The sequence below is a fragment of the Salvelinus namaycush genome, chromosome 14, assembly GCF_016432855.1.
Source record: "Salvelinus namaycush isolate Seneca chromosome 14, SaNama_1.0, whole genome shotgun sequence".
Classification (NCBI taxonomy): domain Eukaryota; kingdom Metazoa; phylum Chordata; class Actinopteri; order Salmoniformes; family Salmonidae; genus Salvelinus; species Salvelinus namaycush.
Window position 1 is genome coordinate 15,409,387 of NC_052320.1, and position 14,289 is coordinate 15,423,675.

At 44.1% G+C, this 14,289-nt stretch overlaps 1 protein-coding gene across 1 annotated transcript in view; it reads right to left on the bottom strand.

Moving 5' to 3' along the window:
- Positions 1-5,756: 5,756 nt before the first annotated feature.
- LOC120059630 (rho guanine nucleotide exchange factor 40-like) overlaps positions 5,757-14,289 on the bottom strand; it is a 151,618-nt gene continuing 143,085 nt past the window's right edge. Inside the window, exons 10-24 of the mRNA XM_039008755.1 lie at positions 14,044-14,195; positions 13,801-13,939; positions 13,588-13,710; positions 13,268-13,462; positions 11,398-12,341; positions 10,956-11,205; positions 10,750-10,839; positions 10,421-10,639; positions 10,068-10,238; positions 9,678-9,855; positions 8,881-9,033; positions 8,534-8,797; positions 7,919-8,166; positions 7,702-7,759; positions 5,757-7,603 (exon numbers count right to left, since the gene is read on the bottom strand). Coding sequence (XP_038864683.1) covers positions 7,718-7,759; positions 7,919-8,166; positions 8,534-8,797; positions 8,881-9,033; positions 9,678-9,855; positions 10,068-10,238; positions 10,421-10,639; positions 10,750-10,839; positions 10,956-11,205; positions 11,398-12,341; positions 13,268-13,462; positions 13,588-13,710; positions 13,801-13,939; positions 14,044-14,195 — 3,168 coding nt within the window. The 3' untranslated portion in view covers positions 5,757-7,603; positions 7,702-7,717. The remainder of the gene's footprint in view (positions 7,604-7,701; positions 7,760-7,918; positions 8,167-8,533; positions 8,798-8,880; positions 9,034-9,677; positions 9,856-10,067; positions 10,239-10,420; positions 10,640-10,749; positions 10,840-10,955; positions 11,206-11,397; positions 12,342-13,267; positions 13,463-13,587; positions 13,711-13,800; positions 13,940-14,043; positions 14,196-14,289) is intronic.

Here is a 14,289-nt window from a genome sequence, read left to right on the forward strand (position 1 = left end):
GCGCCACTTTACTGGCAATCGCCATCACACTGCACACTGCCCTATCCCATCTGGACAAAAATAATAACTATGTAAGAATGCTGTTCATTGACTACAGCTCAGCATTCAACACCATAGTACCCTCCAAGCTCATCATCAAGCTGGAGGCCCTGGGTCTTAACCCCGCCCTGTGCAACTGGGTCCTGGATTTTCTGACGGGTGGTAAAGGTAGGAAACAACATCTCCACTTTAGTATCAGGAAAACTACCTGCCCTCCAGGACACCTACAGCACCCAAAAAGATCATCAAGGACAATAACCACCCGAGGCACTGCCTGCTCACACCGCTTTCATCCAGAAGGCGAGGTCAGTACAGGTGCATCAAAGCTGGGACTGAGAGATTGAAAACAGCTTCAAGGCCATCAGACTGTTAAACAGCCATCACTAACTCAGAGAGGCTGCTGCCTACATTGAGACCCAATCACTGGACACTAATAAATGGATCACCAGTCACTTTATACAATGCCACTTTAAATAGTGTTTACATATCTTACATTACTCATATCACATGTACAGTATATACTGTATTTTATTCCATCTACTGCACCTTGCCTATGCCGCTTGGGCATCGCTCATCCATATACAGTACTTATATGTACATATTCTCATTCACCCCTTTAGATTTGTGTGTATTAGGTAGTTGTTGGGGAATTGTTTGATTACTTGTTAGATATTACTGCACTGTCGGAACTAGAAGAACAAGCATTTCGCTACACTCACATTAACATCTGCTAACCATGTGTATGTGACCAATAAATTTGATTCGATTGAGAATTTCAAAGCAAACAGCTGGAGGCAGGGCTTTCTCCTATAGAGCTAAATTTTTATGGAATGGTCTGCCTATCCATGTGAGAGACGCAGACTCGGTCTCGACTTTTAAGTCTTTACTGAAGACTCATCTCTTCAGAAGGTCCTATGATTGAGTGTAGTCTGGCCCAGGGGTGTGAAGGTGAACGGAAAGGCACTGGAGCGACGAACCACCCTTGCTCTGCCTGGCCGGTTCCCCTCTCTCCACTGGGATTCTCTGCCTCTAACCCTATTATGGGGGCTGAGTCACTGGGTTAGTGGTGCTCTTCCATGCCGTCCCTAGGAGGTGTACGTCACTTGAGTGGGTTGAGTCACTGACGTGATCTTCCTGTCCGGGTTGGCGCCCCACCTCGGGTTCGTGCCGTGGGGGAGATCTTCGTGGGCTATACTCGGCCTTGTCTCAGGGTAGTAAGTTGGTGGTTTGATGAGATCCCTCTAGTGGTGTGGGGGCTGTGCTTTGGCAAAGTGGGTGGGGTTATATCCTGTCTGGTTGGCCCTGTCCGGGGGTATCGTCGGACGGGACCACAGTGTCTCCTGACCCCTCCTGTCTCAGCCTCCAGTATTTATGCTGCAGTAGTTTATGTGTCGGGGGGCTAGGGTCAGTCTGCTATATCTGGAGTACTTCTACTGTCTTATCCGGTGTCCTGTGTGAATTTAAGTATGCTCTCTCTAATTCTCTCTTTCTCTCTTTCTTTCTTTCTCTCTCTCGGAGGACCTGAGCCCTAGGACCATGCCTCAGGACTACCTGGCATGATGACTCCTTGCTGTCCCCAGTCCACCTGGTCGTGCTGCTGCTCCAGTTTCAACTGTTCTGCCTGCGGCTATGGAACCCTGACCTGTTCACCGGACGTGCTACCTTGTCCCGGATCTGCTGTTTTCGACTCTCTCTCTCTACCGCACCTGCTGACATTTACTCCTGAGGTGCTGACCTGTTGCACCCTCTACATTACAGCCACTGTGATTATTATTATTTGACCCTGTTGGTCATCTATGAACATTTGAACATCCTGGCCATGTACTGTTATAATCTCCACCCGGCACAGCCAGAAGAGGACTGGCCACCCCTCAGAGCCTGGTTCCTCTCTAGGTTTCTTCCTAGGTTCCTGCCTTTCTAGGGAGTTTTTCCTAGACACCGTGCTTCTACATCTGCATTGCTTGCTGTTTGGGGTTTTAGGCTGGGTTTCTGTATAGCACTGTAACAAAATATTGTGATTTACAGGCACACCAGGGATTAAAAATAATGTGATTTACTGGCACACCAGGGATTAAAAATAATGTGATTTACTGGCACACCAGGGATTAAAAATAATGTGATTTACTGGCACACCAGGGATTAAAAATTATGTGATTTACTGGCACACCAGGGATTAAAAATAATGTGATTTATTGGCACACCAGGGATTAAAAATAATGTGATTTACTGGCGCACCAGGGATTAAAAATAATGTGATTTACTGGCACACCAGGGATTAAAAATAATGTGATTTACTGGCACACCAGGGATTAAAAATAATGTGATTTACCGGCACACCAGGGATTAAAAATAATGTGATTTACTGGCACACCAGGGATTAAAAATAATGTGATTTACTGGCACACCAGGGATTAAAAATAATGTGATTTACTGGCACACCAGGGATTAAAAATAATGTGATTTACTGGCACACCATGGATTGAACAGCAGTACAAACTCCCACAGTTTGACTTTCTGGCCCTGGTCCAAAGTCAAGAAGTACAGTCCAATGGGGACATCAGGAGGAGAGGACACAGACACTGAGATGACATTCCCAGAGGGAGTAGTAGCGAATGCACTCCAGCCTGTCTTTGATGCAGAGTCAGTCAGGCGGAAGGTAGCCTTGGTGCCTGACTCCTCTCTCGGCAACAGCCCTGTAGAAAGATACACAGGACAGATGTGTTCAGGACATATCAGTGGACCGTATGCAGAAAGGAGACACCTAAAAGTACATACCTGTAAACTCATATCTAATCTTGCTGTCTAAATACTGAATGTTCAAGCAAGGATTCCCCGACTAATGAGGTCTTTATATTGTGTCCACAGTACTGTACATGTCTCTGCTATGAACCTGAAGGTGCTGACGCCTGCTTGGAACTGACTCCCAGATTTTAGGTGCAAAGTGATGGTGAATGGCAGGCCTCTTCTCACTATCAGTCGGTCAAACCCATTCTGTTCGGTGTGGTGAGTAGTCATGCTGATTTTACTCTCGAAAATGCATTGTTCTATATCCAAGGCTGTGAAAGAAGCCAGATAAAAAAACATTTCAATCGTATGAAGACCATTTTCTTAAGTAGTAATGTACATTAGGGACACCTTCCTAATATAGAGTTGCTCCCCCCCCCCCCCCCCCATTCTTGATACACACGGGGAACTGTTGAGCATGAAAAACCCAGCAGCGTTGCAGTTCTTGACACACTCAAACCGGTGCGCCTGGCACCTACTACCATACCTCGTTCAAAGGCACTTCAATCTTTTGTCTTGCACATTCATCCTCTGAACGGCACACATACACAATCCATGTTTCAATTGGCTCAAGGCTTAAAATCCTTCTTTAACCTGTCTCCTCCCCTTCATCTACACTGATTTGAAGTGGATTAAACAAGTGACATCAATTTTCATCTGCAACAACTTCCAAAATGTCAAGCTTATTTTCTGCTGATGGTATTTCATTGCAAAATAAGTCATCAATTGTTTAACAACCTATCAACCAAGCTGTCAACCTTGGAGTGTTTCCATCAGTAGACACCAGACATTTTTTTTGTAGAACCATAGTACATTTTTATCTACTGTAAGTATAAGGGCACAAGGCGAGACCCATATGCAGACACAGGAGGCAGATGGTTGAACTCCGATATTTATTATAACACAAGGGGTAGGCAAAAGGCAGGTCGGGAACAATCGAGAGTCCGTAAACCAGGTCAGAGTCCAAACAGTACAGGGCATTAGACAGTCTCAAGGTCAGGGCAGGAAGAATGGTCAGGACAGGCAAGGGTCAAAACCAGGAGGCCTAGGAAAAACCGACACTGGGAAAAATAGGAACTAGGAGATAAATACTGGTTGACTTGGCAAACAAGACAAACTGGCACAGAGAAACAGAAAACACAGGGATAAATGCACCGGGGATGATGAGCGACACCTGGAGGGGGTGGAGACAAGCACAAGGACAGGTGAAACAGATCAGTGCGTGGCAGTAAATCTGTACACTAAAGAAGCGTTGCTCTTCTACCTTGATCCAATAGTTTAAATAATGTCTGGTGTTACTGGTCTAGAGAGTGTGCTTGATGATGTCCTCGCTTCAATGTTACTCCAGGGATATTCGTAGTATTTATAATATGACCATGTTGTCTGCCAAGCCACGTCCTCCTTGAAGCTTTTTTTAGTCACGTTAGTTCCTTCCTCAACATGATTCAAATGGTTTTCATCACATAAAGATGCCATAGTGAAATGTACGTTTTTAAATTCAGCCTATTGTAAAGCTATACCACTTACTATACAATACCAGTCAAAAGTTTGGACACACCTACTCATTCAAGGGTTTTTCTTTGTTTTCACTATTTTCTACATTGTAGAATAATAGTGAAGACATCAAAACTTTTAAATAACACATATGGAATCATGTAGTAACCAAAAAAGTGTTAAACTAATCAAAATATATTTGAGATTCTTCAAAGTAGCCACCCTTTCCCTTAATGACAGCTTTTCACACTCTTGACATTCTCTCAACCAGCTTCATGAGGTAGTCACCTGGAATGCATTTCAATTAACAGGTGTGCCTTGTTAAAAGTTAATTTGTGGAATTTCACATTATGGCAAGAAAAGCTCAAATAAGCAAAGAGAAACGACAGTCCATCATTACTTTAAGACGTGAACATTTCTACAAGTGCAGTTGCAAAAACCATCAAGCTCTATGATGAAACTGGCTCTCATGAGGACCGCCACAGGAAAGGAAGACCCAGAGTTACCTCTGCTGCAGAGGATATGTTCATTAGCGTTACCAGCCTCAGAAAAAGCAGCCCAAATAAATGCTTCACAGAGTTCAAGTAACAGACACATTTCAACAGCAACTGTTCAGAGGAGACTGTGTGAATCAGGCCTTCATGGACGAATTGCTGCAAAGAAAACACTACTAAGGGACACCAATAAGAAGAAAAAACTTGCTTGGGCCAAGAAACATGAGCAATGAACATTAGACCGGTGGAAATCTGTCCTTTGGTCTGATGAGTCTAAATTTGAGATTTTTTGTTCCAACCGCTGTGTCTTTGTGAGACGCAGAGTAGGTGAATGGATGATCTCTGCATGTGTGGTTCCCACCGTGAAGCATTGAGGAGGAGGTGTGATGGTGTGGGGGTGATTTGCTGGTGACACTGTCTTTGATTTATTTAGAATTTAAGGCACACTCAACCAGCATGTCTACCACAGCATTCTGCAGCAATACACCATCCCATCTGGTTTGCGCTTAGTGGGACTATCATTTGTTTTTCAACAGGACAATGACCCAACACACCTCCAGGCTGTGTAAGGGCTATTTGACCAAGAAGGAAAGTGATAGAGTGCTGCATCAGATGACCTGGCCTCCACAATCACCCGACCTCAACCCAATTGAGATGGTTTGGAATGAGTTGGACTGCAGAGTGAAGGAAAAGCAGCCAACAAGTGCTCAGAATATGTGGCAACTCCTTCAAGACTGTTGGAAAAGCATTCCCAGTGGAGCTGGTTGAGAGAATGCCGAGTGTGCAAAGCTGTTGTCAAGGAAAAGGGTGGCTACTTTGAAGAATCTCAAATCTTAAAGACTCACATGTAAACTTCACACCTGCTTGCAGGCCTGCATATACTTTACAACAACTTTAAAAAACTTCAACAAATAATAACTCACTTTTTTTTATTTTTTTTATTCATTAACCTTTTATTGTTTTATGTTACATACATGAATAAACACAGAGGTTATAATTAAATGACTGGCCAAATGTAAATAAATAATATCTCAATTAGTAATTTGTTTACTGATATTGTATGTAACCCATTTGTGACACAAACTGTTCAGGACAGCGGAGGGGAGCTATGGTAGAGGAGCGTTGTGGCCTACACAACAATGTTATCTGATGCTTAACCGATGGCTATGTGCTGACCAAAAGGGCTACGCTTGGTCAGTCAGGTCACAATGTTTAGTCATGGCCTGTGACCTCTGAGGTGTCAGGATTCACATTCCACTGAAGGAGGTTGTTCCCATTTCTTCTGATTGCACAACATCAGTGTGAGCTGATGTTCAAACCAGCTGCTGGAGAAATACAGGAAAAAGTACTAAATTCTCTACAAAAATGGCACTGATCCTATAATAAATAGCTTTTCAGTGAGAATTATATACATTGGGTATTATAGAAAAACCAAAATATAACCCAAAAAGTGTGGACAATGAACAAAACTAACATTGATGACAGTGGTTTCAAAGAAAGTCTCACCATATTGACATGTTAAAAAGATAGACTGTGATTCAATCAGATCAAGAGTTAAACCCGCGTTGGCCGTAACTGCAGTGTGAGTTGACAAATTGGAGAGCGGCTGCTCGTGTGTTCAAAATGGCGATAGAAAGTGTAGGCTCTATCGATGATAGAAATAATGACAGGCTAATGCATATAGCCTGTTTGAAGTGTAGACAATAGCCTAGAACAGGGATGGGCAACTTTGATGGGGGTGGGGGCCACAAAAATCTGAATTCATCATGAAGGCCCCCTCCCCAAAACAACATCGCCAAAACAACCGCTATGCAGATGTTGTTTACCGCAGTTCTTATAGAACCTAGCCCTAAGCAAAATTGCTTTCAGTTTTCACAGAAAAGAAAGATCTCAATAATGTACATGGTTTGTAATGAATATTGTAAAATAATATGTTGACTATTAGAACAACTGAACTGGAGAAGTCAGAAGACACTGGTTTCTGATGAGTTGAGAATGCCAGATGGACCCCTTAAATTATTCCAAATTAGTGTTTTTCTCCCTTTCCAGAGATTTTTCACAGCAATATAGTACAAAGCTTTCTACCCAAATGGGAAAAAAATATTAAGTAACTTGCTGCTCCTCTGCTATCCCACCTGGATATCAATAGTTGATCCCTAATTTATCTATAAATCTGGGCAGGAAATCATGTGAGTGCCACCTGACAAGTTGTCCTGAGCCTGCAGAGAATACTAATGGGAACAAGTGTTTCTATAGTCAGTTGTTTGAGTTTGACATGTGTACCGGTACATTATAAACAGTGTTAAATGTGTGTAATTTGAAGAAAAAAATATGAACCCATATTTGACATTTCATGGGAATATGGGGTCATCAAGAGAGTCAACATGACATGGTGAGAATGATGTGTAAATTCCAAAGAAATCCCTTGTAAAAGTTAACAGCTGAAATACTACTAGTATTACAAAGACAAAAAAGTATGTTTTATGAACCAATGACAGCAAAACAATAGCCATTCAGTTAAAGCAGTAGCTGATAAAGAAGTGGTTGCTTAAGTAGTATTATTAGATAAATGATAAGCACTTTAAAAACTGACCACAGTCCATCATGTGTTCCTTTTCATGATATTTCAGCTAGAATATTCCAGATACATTAGTTCTTCAAAGACAAAAAGTCACTTTCTCTTCAGTGCTTGTTAACTAGTGGTCCATTCAGTCTGTTATCATAGTTTTCAATTGACTGTCAGCCTGATTGCTCTCCATCATCATTGCTCAGAGATCCACAGGATGAACCATCTAGAAGGAAATCCATCCCATAATATGTTAAACAAATACATTGCACATGTATGCACCTTGTATGGTAATAAAAAGTACTGTATTTGGTCTCAACTCACCCGTTAAATCCACTGGTTAAACTTCTGTTGATTTTCCTATAGCAACCATTTTTTTGCCCTGTGAAGAAATTATTGGCTGTAAATTTTCTTTGATCTTTATAGAGATTTTATATACAAAATGTAACTAAAATTATCCACGTGAAAATGTACAGTGTAATTATTATGAAGGTTTACTATTAGGTCCAATTACTGGCATGATCACATCATTTCACCACACCTTTTGCAGGCTCTGAGGAGCAGCCAGCGCTGGTGGTTTGGGAGCAATGGAGGGCTTCTTCCTGATCATAGCAGGGGAGCTGTTCTTCCTGAGATTGGGTGCTCCTGTTCTCTGGGTGACACAGGATTGGGAGCTCTGGGACGTGACAGATGACGAGTCCTCCACCTCTCCACCAATGGCAGAGAGGCAGCTGCACTCCGAGCTGCTGAACACACTGCCACTCTCACCTGACGACTCCATGCTGTCCACTGGAATCAACAGAAAGGTAAGTAGATATGGCATCCCCCACGTTTAGTCACATGCTTGCACATATCAAGTGTCATGTTCTGTATGTCTGTTTGTGTTAGTCTGCAGTCATGCACCATGCATAGGGCCCTGTGTTTTGGTTAATCATGTCACATTACCTGGATTTCAACCTTTTATTTAAAGATTTTTCATCAAACTGTCCCCTTTTCTTTTTATGTCAGATGGTCCAGCACCATCCTCAGACAATTGCTTACAGTTTTTGGTCTAATTCTCATTTCTAGAAAAGACTTAAAACAAAGGTTAAAATTCAGGTATTTTGGCACAATTAGCCCAAACACAGGGCCCTAATGTAAGAACAAGAAAACTCACTGAGAAGATGAAGATTTTGTTTCTGGTGATTATGATGGTTATTGAGGTCATCTTCAGTCACCGTCACAGTCTCCGGGGAGGAATAGACAATGTGATTGGTTTTCCCACCTTGTATCTGGTTACCAGGGTAACCTACAGGAGGTAAAGAACCTCGTCCAGAGGAGGAAGATGAGTGGCTGCAGGAGGTAGAGACACTACTGCCTGAACCAATGGAGTTGGGCCGGAGACATTCAAGATCTGTTTGTGGAAAAGACGGCACAGGAGCTGACAAAGCAAAGAGACAATTCAGTCAGTGAGTACATGTGTTGTCAGTTCATGGGTATGGGACTTGGCTGTGGACTTGTTACCTCTTCCTAGCAGGACACAGTTGGCGGCCCTGTCACCGACGCCTGCCCTGTCCCAATTGACGGCCCTGTCACAGATGGCTGCCTCGTTAGGCTGTATGTCCATGAAAGGTTTCCTCCCCGTGCCCATGAACACTCTCTCCTGTATCCTCAGCTCTACAACACACCAAACACAACACCTGTCTTAATGCTCAAACATACTCAACCAAAACATCAATTGGATGTATTTAGTGTCTGATATGGCATTTGTTCACAATTGCACCCCCACAGGGGTTTCCAAACTTTTTCACTCAGGCTCCCATTCCAGCATTGGGGAAAATCCCCAACGTGGCATCACATCTTTTTCTATGGACACAAGCACTGTTCATGACACACTGTTCACACCCCTCTAGTTGGCGGAGAGAAAAATGTGTAGTTTTAAAGCTTATTTCCTGCAATTCTATACATTTAGTCATGGTGTGCAGAGAAAATTGTGCAGTTTTAAAGCAAATTTTCTTGCACTTCTATACATTTTGCCATGTCTAATGTTTATTCGTGTGGTATTTGAGTGACTCAAACATTACAAGAAAATCTATGGGCTAAAAAACCTAGCTAAAGAACATTAGCTGACATGGGCTAGTTGATCTGGACATTTATAACAAATTCTAAATATCTCTCTAAGGTATGTAATGACTAACATGACAAGAGGAACTGATGATGCAATACCCAATTTAGAAATAGCAACTTGTGATTCTACTATTACAACTTTCAAGATTAAGTTGAAAGCCAGACTGAGTTCCCCCCCAAAAATGAGGATTCACCTCTGCTGTAGGCAGCTTGTTCCCAGAGGATCTGCTCCAGGTCTCTGGTCCAGGCGCTTTTCACCTCCGCCCTGTCAGCCTTCAGAGTGTACGTGTCCTGGAACTTCCTCCTCCGGAACCAGATCTCAAAACAGAAACCACTCTCTCCAGAGTTATGGGTCATCCCAATATCAGATGTCTAGACAGAAACAGAAGTGAAAGAAAGACTAAATAAAGAATGCTTGCTGATACCAATGTCAACATAAGGACCGGATGATTTGGTCTTCGTATAGCAAATATAAAGGCTGTTAAGATAGCATTATTTTTATTGAATAATAATTACAATGCTCAAAATGCATTCTTTAAATTGGGTCTTATGTTTTTTTTTTTTAATAATATTGTATTACACACCTTGAAAGACTGTTTGTAGATGTACACATCATTGCCCACATTGGTCTTCTTGGTCTTGCTGAAGAGGATGAGATCCTGGAAGAGGAAAATACGGCGGGAGCATTTCTTATTTCTGAAGAACACGATGAACTCATCCTGGCGAATCAGCTGGCCCTGCTCCTTCAGATTCACCTGGTGGCGGAGGGAGGAGTGGAGAAAAATACATCCATGTTTATTCCTGAAAATCCTTGATACTGTTCATACAATAATGGGTGATCATTTCCCATGTATACGCCCACATTTACCCCCCATTTGGACAGCTGTTCATAAGTGATACATTTTGGAGATTGTGATGATTTGAATGGTAAACTTACGTCACAGTCCTGGATTGCGTCCATGGTGAGGAGGTCGTTGCCATGACGCATCTGGAAGCGGACCACGTCGGCTGCAGCCTGGAGCTCTTCCCTGTCTCTCTGAGGCGCACACATCCCCAGCATGTCCTGCAGAAGCAGGCTGTACTTACTGATCCTCTGGATGGGCCTCAGGAGGTAGGAGGACAGGTCCATGTGATCCCCCAGTTCCTGCTGCTTCCTCTGAGGTGGGAGGAGAGGAGACAGAGGATTGGTCACAGTAGGGATGGCGAAAGCATTGATAGGAAGTGAGCATTGATCTTTGACATTGAGCATTGATGGGAGTACCTCACCTTGAAGATGTCAGGGCGATGGTGAAGGATTAAGGCATCTGATTGAGGCTTGTTCTTGCTGTAGAGAGCATAGAGGCCTAAACTGTCTCTCTACATATAGGGGGAAGAGTTTACAGTCACAACAGGAATATTAAATGTATTCAACTTCAGTAGCAAATTCAGCTAAACAACAGAGTTATAGGACTCAAGCTTAACATGTAACTCACGTGTCTCAGGAAGCAGCGAGCCACTTGTAAAGGCTCTGTCTGACAGGCATCCAGCTCTCTGAGGAAGAAATGGCCGTGGAAGTCATACAGCTTCTCCAGGTTCCCAAAGATGACTCCACGTTTGCCCCGCAGGTCTTGTGGCACGTCAGGCCTCTCCAGCAGGGGGAGGTAATGAGTCAGGATGTAACCCAGGGAGCGCACATACTCCCTCTCTGTTAACAGTAGCTCTGCCATGATCCGCTGCAGCTTCCTACAGATAAAGTTACATCAACAACACAGCCAAACACACATTTTCAGTCCTCTGGAAATAACAGAAAATGAATAATTGAAATGTACCTTTGTCAAGATAGTGCAAGCTTAGAGACAGAAAGAGTAGATGAAGCAAAAGTAAAAGCACATTGAGTCAATCTAAGGTGAAGGTCTTGCGCCATTAAAAACTCACATAATATTGCCAGCCTTCTCCTCTGAACTTGCCAATGATGTTGTTCCCTCACACCTCCTCACTGATGGGCTAGTATTCCTTGAAGAGGTCCTCTCTGCCCCCTCTTGGACACTACAGGATTCCTCTGAGCAGAAGCTGCCATGCCGTGAGATCTGGAACTTCTGAGCGGCCTGCAGGATCCGACAGGAGGGTTTCCCATGGGAGCAGGAAGGTGTCTGGACGCAAGACTCAGACTGACTGGACGTGGCGGTCGCACACGAGTCCTCGCTCATGGACCGGCCCAGGCCCCCGCGTTGCCACGGGAACCACTCACAGCCCACAGTGTGCGAGTCGGCAAGGGTGGCGGCCTCTCTGCTCCTCCCTTGGCAGGCCTCTCTCCCTCTGGGCTCTCTCTCCGCTCTCCTAATGGATCTGATATGGGGAGAGGCCGGCATGGTGGTGGTCTTTGACCGTTTACAAGGTCTGTTATTCTCAGGCTTGAAGTTTATATTACAGCAGGTCACAGAGTTGTTCCTGCTCTCCAAGGCCCCGTGATACCTTCCCATCATAGAGCCTGATGGAGGATTGTACCAGTGTGGTGGACCAGGTCTGGGCAGTACCAGAGCCCCATCATGATGAGTCACTGTATGAACCAAGGCCTCATCCTCACCAGCTCTAAGTTGTTCATGCCAGGGGCCTGTGTTCCGCAAGGCCCTCTCCACATCCTGCAGTCTCTCCTCTAGCTGATGCCTGACCTCCTGACACTTTAGCCACGCTACGTTCCACACCCGCATGCCCCTGGAGCCCCTCAAAGCACACGCCTGGGCCTTCACCTCCTGGAAGAGCTCTGAGGAGAACTGGACAAAGCTCTCCTGGTACTTCTGCAGTGTAGAGACATCATCTGTCTCTGGGCGTCTGACAACCTGGTCCAGGTATTGTCTGCAGTCTTTGGCCAGCTCAGTAGCCTGGAAGAAAGGCAAAATACTTATCCAAATGGAGTGGCTGTGGATCCGACTTTTCTGGAACTTTCTTCCCGACAGCTAAACGTACCGAAATGTCTGCGTATGTGTGATTCTCTACTTTACGCATCGTCTCTGCTCTACTCGTAGAGAACAGGCTACTCTGGTGAATGGTGCTTGTTTAAAGGGAACCTTTGTGATTTTGGCAATGAGCCCATTTATCTACTTCCCAGAGTGAGATGAACTTGTAGATAACATGTTTTTGTCCCTGTGTCCAGCAATTAGCAATTGTACAAGAGCTAGTTAGCAACTTCCTTCAAACTGCAAGCAGAGACATAAAAATGGTATCTGTGAGATCAAATGGTCACATTTTTCTTTCATGTGGCCAAAACTCAACAGCAGGCCAAATATGTGCTTCGATTGAAACTAAACACAGGTAGGGTATGCCTCGCTCACTGTACATAATTCAAAACAACAGTGTAGACTACATCGAAACTGTAGCCTGTAACTCAAGAAGATCTAAATGCATATCCCCATGAAACTGATTGAGATCAAATGGTTGATATGTAGATGCTGCATGGCCGTAAAACTTAAAGAATCATCATTCACAATTAACAGTGAGAACAAGGGAGGTTCTCTGCGAGTAGAGCAGAGGAAGTAGAGAATCCCACACATGGGTAGAAGCTATGAGGGTAGAAGCTACGGGACCTGTAGCTGTCGGGAAGAAAGGTCCAGAAAAGTCAGATCCGCAGCCTCAGCCTATTCAAAAACCTTGAAAGAGACAACGGAGTTGAAAGAAATTCAGGCTTCATCATTTCCCCCTATATCCCTACATGTCACCATCAGTATGGGTTTTATAACATGTTGTAGGTAAAATGTTTACTAAACAAAGTGGAACAACAACCAATCCAGTATTCAGTATAGACACCAACCTGCTCACAGAAGTTGCACACAGTGACCATAGTCTCCAGCTCACTACAGCACTTCTCTGCCCGGGAGAGGAAGTCAGCCAGGCCAGATTTGAAGGTGCAGACCATGGTCCTGAACACCTCAGTCTCAGGGTATGGAGATGGGCCCTGGATCTTCTCTGCCTCCGTCACCAGGGCCATAACCTTGTGCTTCTGCTCCTAATGGACAGTTACAGTAAATATCTGATTAAATTGAAACATGGACTTTCATGGGCACTTACATTTCTGCATGAAACAGTGTCACCACTTTGCGTCATTGGGTGAGTGGAGATAGACTGACTTACATTGGCTTTAGTGAGGAATGCACTGAAACTACGGAGAGTCTGCTCCACTCTTTCTCTAGAGTCCTCCACGGATTCTGCCTCCAACAACCGCCGTTCCCCTTCTGCATCAAACCATTCCCTGATCTACAGAAGGGAGGGGGGTTACTAAATATCCTAAGTGTTTACCTAATGGATATGAAGTATGTATATTGTATGAGGAGCCTCTGAATGTACCTTAGAGAAGTGGCCCTCCATTTCTCTGAGTTGGAGCAGGTATTCAAGGTGCTCCAGGGACATGTTGGATCTGTGCACCAGCACATGGGCCTGCTCCTCTACATGGTTGTACATGCAGGTCACAGAATCCACTGCATCACTGCACAAAGCGGCCATAGGTCAAGGGAATAATACACTGATAAGCATCCTTTGAAGAAGGCTCACAATTATCCCGCTCATAATAAACAGTGACAGGTAGTATACCTGTAATCCTCACAGTGAGAGTATCTGAGGTCACTCTCCCTTCTCAGTCTAGCCAGCATGGCTCCTCCCTCCCTTTGCAAAGCGACCAACTGTCTGTCCTCCAGAACATCCTTCATCAGAGTTCTCTGTTCTAGAATACACCTCTGTACATCCTGCCACACAGGGAGAGAAGGGTTTGAGGATAATAAGAACCCCTAGTCCATTCCAACATGTTTTCAATAATACAGTGTCGTCAAGGTTAAATCC